The following is a 14,392-nucleotide window of genomic DNA, read 5'->3' as shown; positions in this document are numbered from 1 at the left end:
CCGTACATTAATCATCCAGATCGGTCGAGAAATCAGTTCACTAATTCAATTCATTCGACGCGGACCGTGGCTCACAATTCAAATCACTGGATTGTCTAGTCCCGGGTTGTCTATTTGCAGACATCCAGCATATCAAATGAACACTACTGAGTGCGGCGTTAAACAAAAAATAAAACAAACAACATGTCAAAATCTAAAATATGACATACGATGATCGGCATTGGTTGCCGACAGTGAGTGAGTGAGTATGGTTTCACGCCGTTTTTAGCAATATTCCAGCAACATCACTGCGGGGGACACCAGAAATGGGCTTCACACATTGTACCCATGTGGGGAATCGAACCCGGGTCTTCGGCGTGACGAGCCAACGCTTTATAACCACTTGGCTACCTCACCGCCCCTGGTTGTTGACAGAGTTTTGCTGGGATATGCCGTATCAGGAACACGCGCTTGATAAATGGATTGATATTCTTGTCATCAATTCACCTTAAATCACTGAATAAATGCTGGATGTATAGAGATTATTACACGAGCATGTGTGTCATACGAAACGAGTGTGAAATTTTGTATTTTTTATTACGTATGTGGTGAAACATAACTAGTGTCATATATACATATCATATGTGCACATGTGCACATATCACTTTTGCCTCGCAACCATTGTTTCTGTAATTCGTAGTCTGTGACGTCATTAAACAATTCGACGTGATGTCAATGAAGAGGGCCGTCACACTTGTTTATCGTGTTTTAATGTAAATGAATAAGCTCTCGCTCGGGCAATACAAAATTTCACACTCGTTTCGTATACTTGCTCATGTACCAATAATCTGTATGTATTTTATATTATTTTATTCGGAAATTCTTTTTATTCCGTTTATTTCATCATAAGTTCATCTCAAATCTTTCCGTTCCTTTATAGCAATAGTAGAGAGGCGTTAATTGAAATAATTAAAGGGAAGGGGTGGCCCAGTAGTCTATATAGCCTCAATTCAATGTGTACACTTTCCTTCGCCCACCAGAAACGTACGATTGTGAGTTCGAATCCCGGTACGCCCCCAGTGTTTTGCAAGGTTTGTCCGCGCGATACCCTATGAGTAGCGTAGGGGCGGTGGGATAGCCCAGTGGTTAACGCGTTCGCTCGTCACGCCGAAGACCCGGGTTTGATTCCGCCGCCGTGATATGTCAACCGCCGTGATATTGCTGGAATATTACTAAAAGCGACGAAAAACTAAACTCAGTAGCATAGCCTGAAATACAACTGTAGTTAAACGTCTAACGTCTTTGACTTTCTGAAGTCACTTTAGGGTTTCATTCTGCATATATTTAGAGCCACACCTCGTTAAACGGCAACCACATACAGCTGACATACCCTGATTGATAACGGGTCCCTCTATAATGGTAATGCAATGGTAACGAGATTGTTCTACTTTAAGCGACGACCTAGTGTGGCAAAGCAAGTTCATAGCGATTACTCTTTACATAGTGAACCCCTGTTATTCTGGAAACTCTTATTTCCGGACAATCAGTATGACAAATGCATATACAGTGACTACAACACAATGTCTTTGTTCCTTAAAATAGGTTAACGCGGATAACATAGGTTTCAATTATGCCAATATCTTAAGGTTCTAATTTTAATGTTTTTAACGAATTTATATGTTTATAATTCAAACAATTTCCCAGATTTTTTCATAAGTATCAGCATATATTAAAGTCACTCATTATATATTATGGCGATGTCCATGTGCATTAAGTAAAAGGAATTTTGATGTTAGTTTGTGAGGACACCTTTGTATAAATACACCGATCTAAAATGTTCATGTTGCGTCACAATGAATGGTCCCTCTCATAAAGCGAAACATGTCATAACTGGTAGTCGTTATCTGTTGCGAAAAGAGAGCATCATGTGTGTTACAGAACGGAACATCGACAGGGAACTAGTTTACACTGGACAAGGAATCTGCACAGCGACTCCTGGCGGTGATGTTCCTCAAAGTGTAAACCGACGATGCCTATTTATACAATTTGACAACAAAGGAGACTGTTATTTATGTCTATAGAAAGTTGTGTATATACTAGGTGTTGCATACTGTCAACAAACCTTTCACGAATAAAATCAATGTAAAAGCACAAGGGTAATCGTGTTCATACGTTTTTCTTTAGCGGACGTTGTATTTAGAGTTATCTTTTCCTGATAAGTGCAGACTGCTTCCTGTGATGGCGGTAACGCTCCGTGTTTCTGTCAGAAGTGTACATGGTGGAATTTAAGAAGTTAGTGACAACAGCGCTTCAGTCATGAATATTCAAGAACTGAAACTATCGTTCCCCTACGATTTCTTGAACACTTAATCAAGACTCGTTATGATTCAAAGTCGCAATATTTCACTGCAAGCACGGGGGCAAAGGGAGAATCCATTAATTTGAATCGGACAACGACACCGATTTCAGTGATAGTCACGTCTGAGTTTGAAAACGTCAGTGTATCGATAACCAGAGACATATTTCAGTGTCAACATGGCATCTTACGCTGTGCATTTAAAGAATGGGAAGAATCAAATAAAAAATTAAAAACAAAAACAAATGTTGAACATCTGTCAGATTCACCTACGTTTGAAGTTAAAAAGTGCCATGTGGTTCTTCATGATGTACTTGACAACACATCAAAGAAACAGTTAGATCAGTCTAGCAGCTGTCACATAACACCCAGAAGAAAAAATGTCAAGAAGGAACTTTCTCAACTGATAAGAAACAAACATGTGAAAGGGTTAAAGTCAAGGAAAAGGGGATCAGAAACCAGATGTACAGGGCCTGCAATTAAGAAAGACAAAGTATCACCTACATTGAAAACAAGACAGGTGAATGTTGAACAGAAAATTTTAACACCCAAAGTCAGAAATTATGCAACAAGAAACAAACAGCTCTCCACAACAAGCAAAGAAGACATGAGTGCTGATGAATGTGAAAAACAACATTTAATGAAAAGCATAAATCTTCGTCCAAGCAGAAATATAGTAGATTGGTCATCTTTAGTTGAAAGTGAAAGTGATTCTCATGATGTCTGTGATGATCCAGGAGAGGTTAGTCCAGATACTTCTCCATTAAACCTGGATGTAAACAACACGTCTGCACCAAGGGACCCTGATAAGTTGCCCGGGGGACAGGATGAGGTTCAGATGCCAGTCCTTCCAATTATTATCACTGTATCCCCATCAGATGTTCCACTCATGCAATCTAAATCCCATCTTTCTCAAGCACCAGTGAAAACATCCACTGCACAAACTGGTCTGATTCCTCAACCAACTTCAGCAAAGCTGGCCCCAAGCATTCCACAGAAGACCTTTCCATCACCAACAGTTGGGAACCCACCAGATCATCCACAATCAGCAACACCTTCTGCATCAACACCAGCAAAGACTGTGCTAACTCCATCAACACCAACAACATGTCTTTCTGATACAATCCTAAAGACAACTCTGCTTTCAACACCATTAAAGCCGCTACTCTCTCAGCCAAATGAAACTGAGGTACTTCTTGAGACACCGACTTCAATGCATCCACCACTCCAGGCAACCCCAGCACAGACGCTTCATCCTCTGGATAACAATGGCAGTGCACAACTCTCTCAACCTGACCAAGACAATACAAGTCTTCCTCCACCTTCCCGAAAAAAACAACCTCTTCTTCAAGGAAAGAAATACAAGACAATTCTCCCTAAAATGGGAAAGAACATAGCAAAAGCCATTAAACCAATAGACAGAAAGGTTAACACAAAGGTTCAGACAAACTTGCTGGACCCTCACATGTCTATGTCTAAGGTATTTCCAGTACAAGTTGTTCCAGGAGAAATTCAGGTGACTGAAGGTCAAGAAGGGCAGTTAACTCTCACAGCCCAAAGTGAAACTAAATCTGATACATTCGAAAGCGTGGAAGACACAAAAGTGTCATTTTATACCAATATTTCCAAGGGTATTGAAAAGAAGCCACTTAATTATCCCAAAGAGTTCAAACCCGTCATGATGCAAGATGACATCTCTATTCCCATCGTCATCATTATTAAAGAGGTAAAGAAAAAAGCTTCGAAAGGAAGAAAACCGGTAACAGTACAGGAAAAAGTAGAACTTGTGTCAGAACTTCAAGATACATCAGAAACTGTTTATTCAGCTAATGTATCTGACGAGACGAACAGCTCCAGAGGAGCTATTGAACATGGTTCTCTGAAGGAGAAAATGACATCAGACACACTGAAAACATTCATCCTCTTCCTCCCGGGTGACATTTCATCTGAAGACTCAACCGAAGATTATTCTGATGAGACAGAATTACAAAAACGTTCAAGATTGTCAGTGGTGTACACACACAGTGCTAATATGACAGACCTGAACTCCAGCCTGTACACCAGACTAGGTGTCGGAAACGTCATTCCTGGGATAGACTTTCTTATCACCTCCTCTGTGTTACTGAAGACTGTTTCTGATGAGTGGTACTACATTCAAGGTGGAGTGGATGGTGTTGAGGGAACTGTTTTACTTGGGCCCTTTGCACTAATCTTTCATCCAGTACCATACCTAAACTTCATCAAGGTGACTGAGCCAGCTACAAGAGTACCTCGACACATCTATGAGAGACAGAGAAAGAGGTGGCTGGAGAAACATGGTAGGGGCTTTTGAATTTTGTTTCAATTTGTTAAGACCTAACTAAGGATATGCAGTCCATTTCCAACAATAAACTTCTTGACATAAAAATTATTGTCAATGCATGTGAGTTTTACCAAAATGGTAAATGTCTGAGAACTGCATCATTTGAGCCTTCATCCCACATGTCTTGATCTGACTGAAATACTGAGTTGTGACAAACCCTCATTCACTCACTCACTCACTCTCACAAATCTATAGACCGCCTCCGTGGTGTAGTGGTTACAGCGTCCGCCCGGAGAGCGGAAGGTCGCGGGTTCGATCCCCGACCGCGTCATACTAAAAGACGTTAAAATATGGTACTTGTTGGTCCCTGCCTGGCACTCGGCATTAATGGGTACAACAAGGACTGGTCGGCTTGGAGTCAGTATAATGTGTCTGAGTGGGGTATTCATGCTTCACTGCGGCATGGTATCTCAGTGGGCTAGCACTATAAAACCAGCTTCAGTCTGGGCTAGTACAAGCAGCCGCACTTACACATACACATATCAGCGAAAAAATTTCAAGTACGACGTTAAACCCAATTTCACCTCACCTCACTCTCACAAATCTATATATAAATGAAAATTGTATCGACTATGCACTTAATCCCAATCTGTTCCTAAGTTTATATTTTGTCTTTTCAGACAGGAGGCGCTTTTCCCGCCCAAGAGGTGGTGCTCTTGCTGACCAAAACCTTGTCAGTAAGGATCATGACTACTTCACTAACCAGTCAGACAGGAGACAGAAGATGGAAACAACAGAAGGTATCTTAGCCCTGATGGCAGTAGTTCCAGCAAGTGCACTGACCAGCAAGCTTTTTAAATCTTTGTCACTTTGCAAAATGTTCAACATGTCACAGAGCTAGCACTCCCGGCTGAGCCTAATTAGATTTCCAATTCATTCTTGTATGCTGCCAAATACTACTGGTATATTTTGTAGAGGACAGTTAAATATATTCCAAAGATGATTGTCCCCAGTACACTCAATGACATCAGAGGGGCGGTGGGGTAGCCTATTTGAGAGTAATTCTTAAAACGTCCACTTGTTACACTGAAGAACCGGATGCAATTCCCCACATGGGTACAATGTGTGAAGCCCATATCTGGTGTCCCCCACTGTGATATTGCTGGAATATTGCTAAATGCCGCGGCGTAAAACCATCAATGACATCAGACAGCAAACAGCCCAAATTTTCAATGATGAATCACAAATGATTTTGTGCCCTCTCTCAAGTTATCATGTTAGTATCGATTCACTATCTAGATAATCATGCACAACAATATGTAAAGAATTGGCAAAAGGCCCACATGTTCTTATTTCAAAATAAGAATCTGTTTACAAACAAGAAAAAGGTAATTTAATATCCTACATAGTGTTGACATTGGAGCAGAAATTTCTCTCACAGAATGTTTCTGGTGGCGTCGTCCGTCTCTCTCTCTCTCTCTCTCTCTCTCTCACTCTCTCCCTCCCCCACCCTCCCTCAATCACTCACAGAATGACTGAGCAGAGCTAAGTAAACTCAGGGTATCAGCTATTGTTTGCAAACATTGCTTCACAGCAATCAACAAATTAGCCCTTTGAAATCAAATTAAATATTTATCATTATCAATTCTCTCATAGAGTACATCACCCCAGCAGTTGGACCTAGTCTTGTGAGTGATGTATGAACAAACTATGAAGGTTAGTAATAGTTTCAGTATTTGTTCACAATGTTTATCTAATATTTCTTAGCAGGTTCTGAAAAGGTGAATGGTGGTCCAAGGGAGATAACTCCACACCAAGGATCAGTTGCAGACATCACTTCAAAAGACGAGGTACAATAAGGAAATGTCAAATTTAAGTGTTACAATAAGGTTCATTACCAGACATGTTCAAATGCCTGGCAACTGGCTCTTTGGTTTTCTTCAATTTGGCCAGGATTAAACCAGGACTGGTCAGCTCAAATTCAGTATACTGGGTCTGAGTGGGTTTTGTGCTTACAAATTGCAGTTTGTGCTGACTGCAGTATTTATATAACATAGGTTAACTGAGCATTTACCAATTTAAGAAATATAGTATTGTGTTTCCATAATTGACTGTTGAAAGGTTCTAAAAATCGGTTTACTGATGCCAAGCAATCCATGTTTGTCGAAGAAGGTGACTAAGGGGATTGGGTGGTCAGGTTCACTCACTTGGTTGACTTCATGTTATCATCTCTCAAATGCATAGATCAATGCTCATGATGTCAGTCACTGTATTGTCTGGTCCAGAGATGATTATTTACAGCGTGCTAGGATTTAGTTGAAATATTGCTGGCAGTAAACAGCAAACAAACAAAACATGGTAGCCATTTTCTCTCACCATGTTGATTCTCTGCTACAGGAGGTGGTCATTGTGTCTGTGCGAGGTGTAGACCCATTTGTGGTCAAGGAAGTTGCAGATTCAGCTGCTGTGGCGGAACAGGAGGATGAAGACCTGTATACATACAATGAAGACACCGAGGTAGGATATACCAAGTCTTTATCCCACACAGCCATCTTTGTTATACAACCATCATGTCAGTGTGTTTTGTCTGTCCCAGTGCTAAGAGTCAGTGAGTGAGTTTGGTTTTATGCCACTTTTAGCAATATGGCAACAATATCACATCGGGCTTCACATATTGTACCCATGTGGGGGATTGAACTCTGTCGGCCAACACTTTAACCCCTGTCTGTCTGTCTGTCTGTCTCTCTGTCTCTCTCTCTCTCTCTCTCACTCACACACACACACACACACACACACACACACACACACACACACACACACACACACACACACACACACACACACACACACACACACACACACACACACACACACACACACACATTCCCCAGGTGCTGAGAACACTGTGATGAGGCCCTGTTAAATCTGATTCTTCAGATGCTATACGGATGTGCTAGTTGTTCACTTCTCGGATGAAAGAGTCGTCCAGTTGTGCAATGTGTTTCCTTTTCAGTGTTAATGCCTGCTGATTGGTTGGTTTGTTCTTTAACGCCACACTTAACAATATTCCAATTTCCAGCTATATAGCAGCGGTCTGTAAATAATCGAGTCTGGACCAGACAATCCAGTGGTCAATAGCATGAGCATCGATCTACACAAATTGGAAACGATCACATGCATCAACCAAGGCATGTGTCCCGTTAGTCGTCTCTTATAACAAGCATGGGTTACTTAAGACCAATTCTAATCTGAATTTTCACTGGTCAACATCTGCTGACTGAACCCCAGGTAGATCCAGAACATGATTCATAGACCGCATCAGCATCCTGAAACTCGTGGGTTTCTCCTGAGTTGTTTCACAATCTCTGTCTGGACAGACTTGATTATTTGCAGGCTGCCATCTTATTGCTGGAATATTTCTGAATATGGTGTTAAACAGCAGGCAAACAAAGCATTTTCACCACAAACACTTCAGGTGCAACATGTGTAGCAGCACCATTGAGCAACACAGCTTGGATATTACATGCTCCATAATCAGTTAAAGTAGAAATTCAGCAACAGTGGGTTGGGTGATCCTGGGTGAGGCCGACTTTTCTGGTTCACCATCAGCTCAAGGCCCTTGCCCCCTCTACTCGCAGCCCAGACAGCAAATGGGATAGTCGAACACATAAAGAAATGTCCAGTGAAATCTGCAGCCTTCTGCTTTGCCCTTATACATTATTTTGTTGTTGTTGTTGTTGTTGTTGTTGTTGTTATAAAATTTAACATTTTCCAGCTGCAGATCCCAGTTGTTGGTAGCTTAGTTGAGGCCTTGGGAAATAAAGAGAAAAAGAAAGGTAAAAAGAAATTTCTTGGAGTTTTATCACACAACCCCATCAAGGAATTAGTCTGTTGGTTGTTTGTTTCAGAATGTTACCTAATCTCCAGCGTCTGATCTATCAAATGTGCTCAAATATACAGAGCAGACTGGTCGACCACCATTTTCCTACTCATTTTTTTTGTCTGATAAGGATGAAGTTGCTTGTCTGTCATTCACTTTGTGTCAGTTATCATTAACATCTCCTCTAACACCACAGAATCACTGAAGACTAAACTTCACATAAGTGCTTGCTCCAATCATGACCCCACAATTTGTTTAAGATCTTCTTATCAGATTTTTAATATGGACACTCCAGCAGCCATATGTTATGACCATTACTGTGCCACGGCTGCATAAATGTTGCTGACCATCACTCACTTGACCTTGGCTTTGTTTTTCAGTTGTACCTCAAGTTGCAGACAGCATCTACGAGGATGTTCCCTTTGATGAAGTGCCTGCTGTTGTTGCCGAGTCTACACTAGCATCTGTTGGTGTACAAATAAACTACCGGCTGCTAGGAAAACAGGGTATTGACCTGTCCACACAGAAACAGACTCCAGTTGTTGAGAATGATGACTCGCATCACTTACCCATGAGATTCACCTGCAGATACTGCCTGAAATCTGTATATGACAATTTCCGACTTGCTGAGCACATCCGCACATGTCATCAAGATAGACCTGGATTTATAGAATATGCACGTCAAGTCAAGTTCAAGGAAGGCTTCCGTTGCCAATACTGTGACAAGGCTCCTGTGTTCCACAGTCACGATAGCATTCGCAACCACCTCCGGGTCCATCATCCCGATAAAGTCTCCATTCCAGAACCATTTGTTTCAAGAAGGACTTGTCAAACATGCAAAAAGGTGTTCAGCACAAGAACAGTTTTGATGACACACATAAGACGAATGCATGAACATAAACGTCTGCTTTGTGACAAATGTCCAGCCATCTTTAAAAGTGAACAAGGACTCCGAGATCATATGAATGGCATGCACGACAACATAAGGAACTATATTTGCCACATTTGTGGAAGTGCTTATGTCATTAATGATTATTTAAGAAAACACATCAGACGTGTTCACAACAAATCACAGAAATCTGACAAAACCAAGGACACAGCCAAACCAGAAAAGAAAAAACCAAAACCAAGAGGGGAGACGAAGAAATGCCCCCTATGCAAATACAGCTTTGATTCCCTCAACATGAAAAAACATCTCAAACAGATTCATGGAGAGACCAAATCAGTTGAGAAGAGATGTCCAGACTGTCCTGAAACATTTCCTAGTCGCTGCTTGCTAGAATATCATCGCAGCACCACTCATGACTATGCATACCAGTTAAACTGTCCCTTCTGTGGAATTGCCTATGTACAGTCTAAGGCAATGCAAGATCATGTATTGTCCGTTCATTTAGACATAAAGCTCCATCAGTGTGCCATGTGTGATAAGATCTTTCCACGGCCAAGTCCACTGATAGAGCACATGCTGACTGAGCATAAGGGAAAAAGCATCCTTGAAGAGAACCGGAAGCTGAGGTGTCCACACTGCTCAGACATTTTCAGGACCCACAAGGACCTAGTGGAGCATGTTCTGTCACCCAGTCATCATGAGATGTTTCCACACAGGTGCCCTACATGTTCCAAGAGGTTCATGCATGAGACTGTACTGAACCATCACATCAGTATCTTACACTCCAATGATGCAGAGTTTGAGATCCGATGCAACTCGGACAAAGACAAGTTTGTTCAGATGGTGGTTAAGGAGGATGTTCAACACCTTGGGGAACTTCCACCCAAGGCTCAGGAAGCTTTGAAGAGGCTGCAGAATGAGGGGAAGCATGTGATGATCGTGGCCAAGAGAGTTGTCCAGAAGGATCAAGGCAGCTTCCAACAGACTCATGACAAACACCAGACAGTACCAGAGACTGATATCAACCCTACTGGGAAAAATGAAGAGTTTACTCAAACCGCTTCTCAAACGGTGCAGGCAGTGACAAGCAGTGCAGGTTTCCCATCTGATGTAGATAGTGCTACACCAAAGGTGCAGCTGGTGAGTAGCAGTGCAGGTTTCCCATCTGATGTAGATAGTGCTTCACCAAAGGTGCAGCTGGTGACTAGCAATGCAAGTTCTCAAACTGATGTTAACTATACTGGTGTGATTAAAAAATCCGACATTAAGTCTCTGAAGAAGAACAAAATTGCAGCCATATCTGGAGAAACAACAAATGCTGTGTCTGTTATTCAGCACCAGATGTTAGAGGAGGAGGGGGCGATTGTGGTGATGGAGGAGACTGGAAGGCTTGAAGGTGGTGGGAGTGTTGAGGACAGAAGGGAGTATAGTTACACACTGACACAAGACCCTGGAAGGCAAGATGGGAGTGAGAGTGGTCTGGAGAAGTATGTAGTAGAAGAAGACTCTGGCAAAAAAGAAGAGAGGGTTGTTGAGGAATGTGTGGCAGCAGAACACATTGCGAGACAAAACCAGAGCGTTCCGGAGAAGCATATTTTTACACTGGACACAGGGACACTAGAGGAACCACAGGAGATCTATGTTATACAGGAAGATGGTAGAATGCTGAAGGTGAATGACAGTGTTCTTGGGGCACAGTTTATGGTAACTGAGGACATTGGAAGTACGGGTGAAAGGGAACACATGGAAGCTGAAAGGATGCAGGCATCTGATACACTCCTGGAGGAGAGATACGTGGTCGGGAAAGACATTGGGCAGCAAGTTGAAGGTGGCAACATTGTAGTGGAAAGAATAGAGAACTACATGGTGGCCGATAACATGGGTAGCACGGAGCCTCATTATCTGGTCGCAGAACAGATTGGAAGGTTGGATGAGGATGGGAATATTATTGAGGACAATGTGGTGTTTCAGGAGGAAGAGCCTGTCTCTGATCTTATGTACTTTTTCCAAAACCAGTAATAATATCTTTCATTGCCAGCTTTGTGGATCTGATGAGCCTATCATGCTGGGAAAATGAAATGGAACTGAATATAACAACAGATCATTTGCTGTTATGTTTTCCAAAGGGAAAAGGCACAGTGGGGTAGACTCAGTGGGTAACATGTTCCCTCGTCACACCAAAGACACGGGTTCCACTCCACTCACTCATGTCTTGGTCACATGCCTTGGTAGATATACCGATTGCAGAAGTTGGTTTCTGAATATTTACCCCACAAGTCAGGAAATGTTTCACATTTTCAAGGTTGTTTCTTTCTTCCTCCACTTTGGTCCATGAAGAAAATGGCCTGACCTAACCTGACACATTAATCAAGCATTAGGATGAAAATGATTTCAAACATGTTTATATTAAGAAGTAATGTTCTCTATTTGTATATTTACAAAGAAAATTACTGTGTGTCCTTGTAAAATCCTTAGCAGATTGTGAATCTGTGTGATTATTCTTGTAATGTCAGGATATAATTTAAGGTTATGTTACAATACAATGTGTCAGCCAAACAGTATAGGATGTGGACAGTACCATGGCCTCCTGGTAAAGGTGTCCACTTGCTACGGGGCGGTGGGGTAGCCTAGTGGTTAATGCATTCGCTCGTCACGATGAAGACCCGGGTTCGATTCCTCACATGGGCACAATGTGTGAAGCCCATTTCTGGTGTCCCCGCTGCGATATTTTTGGAATATAGTGGCGTAAAACTAAACTCACTCACTCCACTTACTATGCTGAAGACTGGTTCAATTCCACACATGATCATAGTATGCTAACCCATTCCTTGTGACAGCTGATATTGATGGAACATAGTGTAAAGACTCACTCATTCACTATCTTTAACTGACTGACTGAGTTTAGTTTTACGCAGCTTTGAGCAATATTAGAGCAATATCAGGCGGGGGGACACCAGAAATGGGCTTCACACATTGTTGCCATGTGGGGAATCGAACCTGGGTCTTCAGCATGACGAGCCAACACTTTAACCTCTAGGCTACCCCACAGCCCCTCACTATCTTTAAAGTGAGACTGAGAGGTCATATGTCTTTTGTCAGGTTGTCTGTTGATAAATTATATCTTTTCTACATATTACATTTTGCTGTTATTCATAATTGTTACTGTTATTCATGTATCAAAACCATGATGTGGATTTACAATAAATACGGTTTATATTTGACCTGGTTGTATTTTCATTAATCTCATCCTTGTTCAGGGGACATCAGACAAAAGTGCACCTGGGTGAATGATTCATGAAGTACCACTGGCAAACTGAGCACCTACTATTCTGTTATAGTTCTTCATGATATGCCTGATAGACTTGAGTGACTCCCTAACACAGAAACTGCCTCCGTGGTGTAGTGGTTAGAGCGGAAGGTCGCGGGTTCGATCCCCGGCCGCTCATACCAAAAGACGTTAAAATATGGTACTTGTTGGTCCCTGCCTGGCGCTCGGCATTAATGGGTACATCAAGGACTGGTCGTCTCGGAGTCAGTATAATGTGTCTGAGTGGGGTATTCATGCTTCACTGCGGCATGGTATCTCAGTGGGCTAGCACTATAAAACCAGCTTAAGTCTGGGCTAGTACAAGCAGCCGCACATACACATACACACGCATGCACGTCGTCATATGAGCGAAATATTCTCAAGCAGGACGTTAAACCCAATTTCACCTCACCTCACCCTAACACAGAGGATAGAGTATCTGCTGTGTGAGGGTGAGGGGAAGTTTGATGGTGAGGTGAGGTGAAATGGGGTGTAAGGTCGCAGTTAGGAATACTTCGCTTATATGAGGACGTGTATGCGTGTCTATGTGCGGCTGCTTGTACTAACCCAGACTTAAGCTGGTTTTTAGTGCCAGCCCACTGAAATACCATGCCCAAGTTAAGCATGAGTACCCCACTCAGACACATTATACTGACTCCGAGCCTTGATGTACCCACTAATGCCGAGCGCCATGCAGGGACCAACAAGTACCATATTTTGACGTATTTTTGGTATGATGCCGCCGGGAAACGAACCTGCGACCTTCCGCTCTCCGGGCGGACCCTCTTACCACTACACCACGGAGGCGGTCGGTTCAGTTGATGGAATATTGCTGTGTTTGGTATGACACATCAAACAAACAGACCCCAATGGCTTGATTGAGAGGAGCAACCTTGTTTTTGCCTTACCGATTCTCTTTGAATTTAATCAGATTTTGGATTGCTTCAGACATCAAGCGTTGCTGTCACGCTGAGACACTAGTGTTGTCATGGAAAGATAACTTTCAGGAGTGCCACCCACCGTCTCTGCTTAATGCAAGTGTTTCTAGTACAGTACCATTAGGCGGGCTCCGTTTACCCACGGGATATGAGGGTTAGAATAGGTCCGCCGCAACCTGTGCTTATTGTACGCGGTGACTCATTAGATGGGTGGTGGGTTGGTAGATGAATGTTACCATACCCCAACGGCATGGGACATTTCTTATAAGTGAGTGAGTGAGTTTACTTTTACGCCGCACTCAGCAATATTCCAGCTATATGGCGGCGGTCTGTAAATAATAGAGTCTGGACCAGACAATCCAGTGATCAACAGCATGATCATCGATCTGCGCAATTGGGAACCGATGACATGTGTCAACCAGGTCAGCGAGCCTGAACACCCGATCCCGTTAGTCGCCTCTTACGACGAGCATGGGTTAATAAAGATCAATATTCTAACCCGGACCTTCACGTGTCATTTCTTATAAGGCTATCCGGGTTATTTCCGTGTTACCCCATTACCCCTACGTCCCTGAACTTTTATTCCAACGTGAAATATTAGAAAGTTTTCTCATCTTAAGTTTACGCTGTGGAAATGTATGCCCTGGAAAAAAAACTCTCACTCTTGCACACACATAAAAAGACACAGTCAGCTACTAAAAGAAAAATAAAGTAGATCTCTCTTCATCTTCATTTATTAAA

At 42.4% G+C, this 14,392-nt stretch overlaps 1 protein-coding gene across 2 annotated transcripts; it reads left to right on the top strand.

The window, feature by feature from the left end:
* The first annotated feature begins 2,169 nt into the window (after nucleotides 1-2,169).
* On the top strand, nucleotides 2,170-11,739 carry LOC124285329. 2 transcript variants are annotated; one of them, XM_046721536.1, is made up of 6 exons: nucleotides 2,170-4,653; nucleotides 5,318-5,437; nucleotides 6,405-6,487; nucleotides 7,035-7,154; nucleotides 8,413-8,473; nucleotides 8,898-11,739. In XM_046721536.1, exons 1-6 carry the CDS (start codon nucleotides 2,943-2,945, stop codon nucleotides 11,423-11,425), a joined length of 4,623 nt encoding a protein of 1,540 aa, XP_046577492.1. In that variant the 5' UTR covers nucleotides 2,170-2,942; the 3' UTR covers nucleotides 11,426-11,739. The 2 variants fall into 2 exon arrangements, with proteins under 2 accessions (XP_046577492.1, XP_046577491.1); XM_046721535.1 differs by having other exon boundaries at nucleotides 2,287-4,653; nucleotides 6,408-6,487.
* Nucleotides 11,740-14,392: the final 2,653 nt, after the last annotated feature.

This window comes from Haliotis rubra, unplaced genomic scaffold (assembly GCF_003918875.1).
Source record: "Haliotis rubra isolate DU_JTF1 unplaced genomic scaffold, ASM391887v1 Scf359, whole genome shotgun sequence".
NCBI classification, from domain to species: Eukaryota; Metazoa; Mollusca; class Gastropoda; order Lepetellida; family Haliotidae; genus Haliotis; species Haliotis rubra.
The sequence above is the reverse complement of the archived record's forward strand: the minus strand, read 5'-3'. Positions and strand labels throughout refer to the sequence as shown.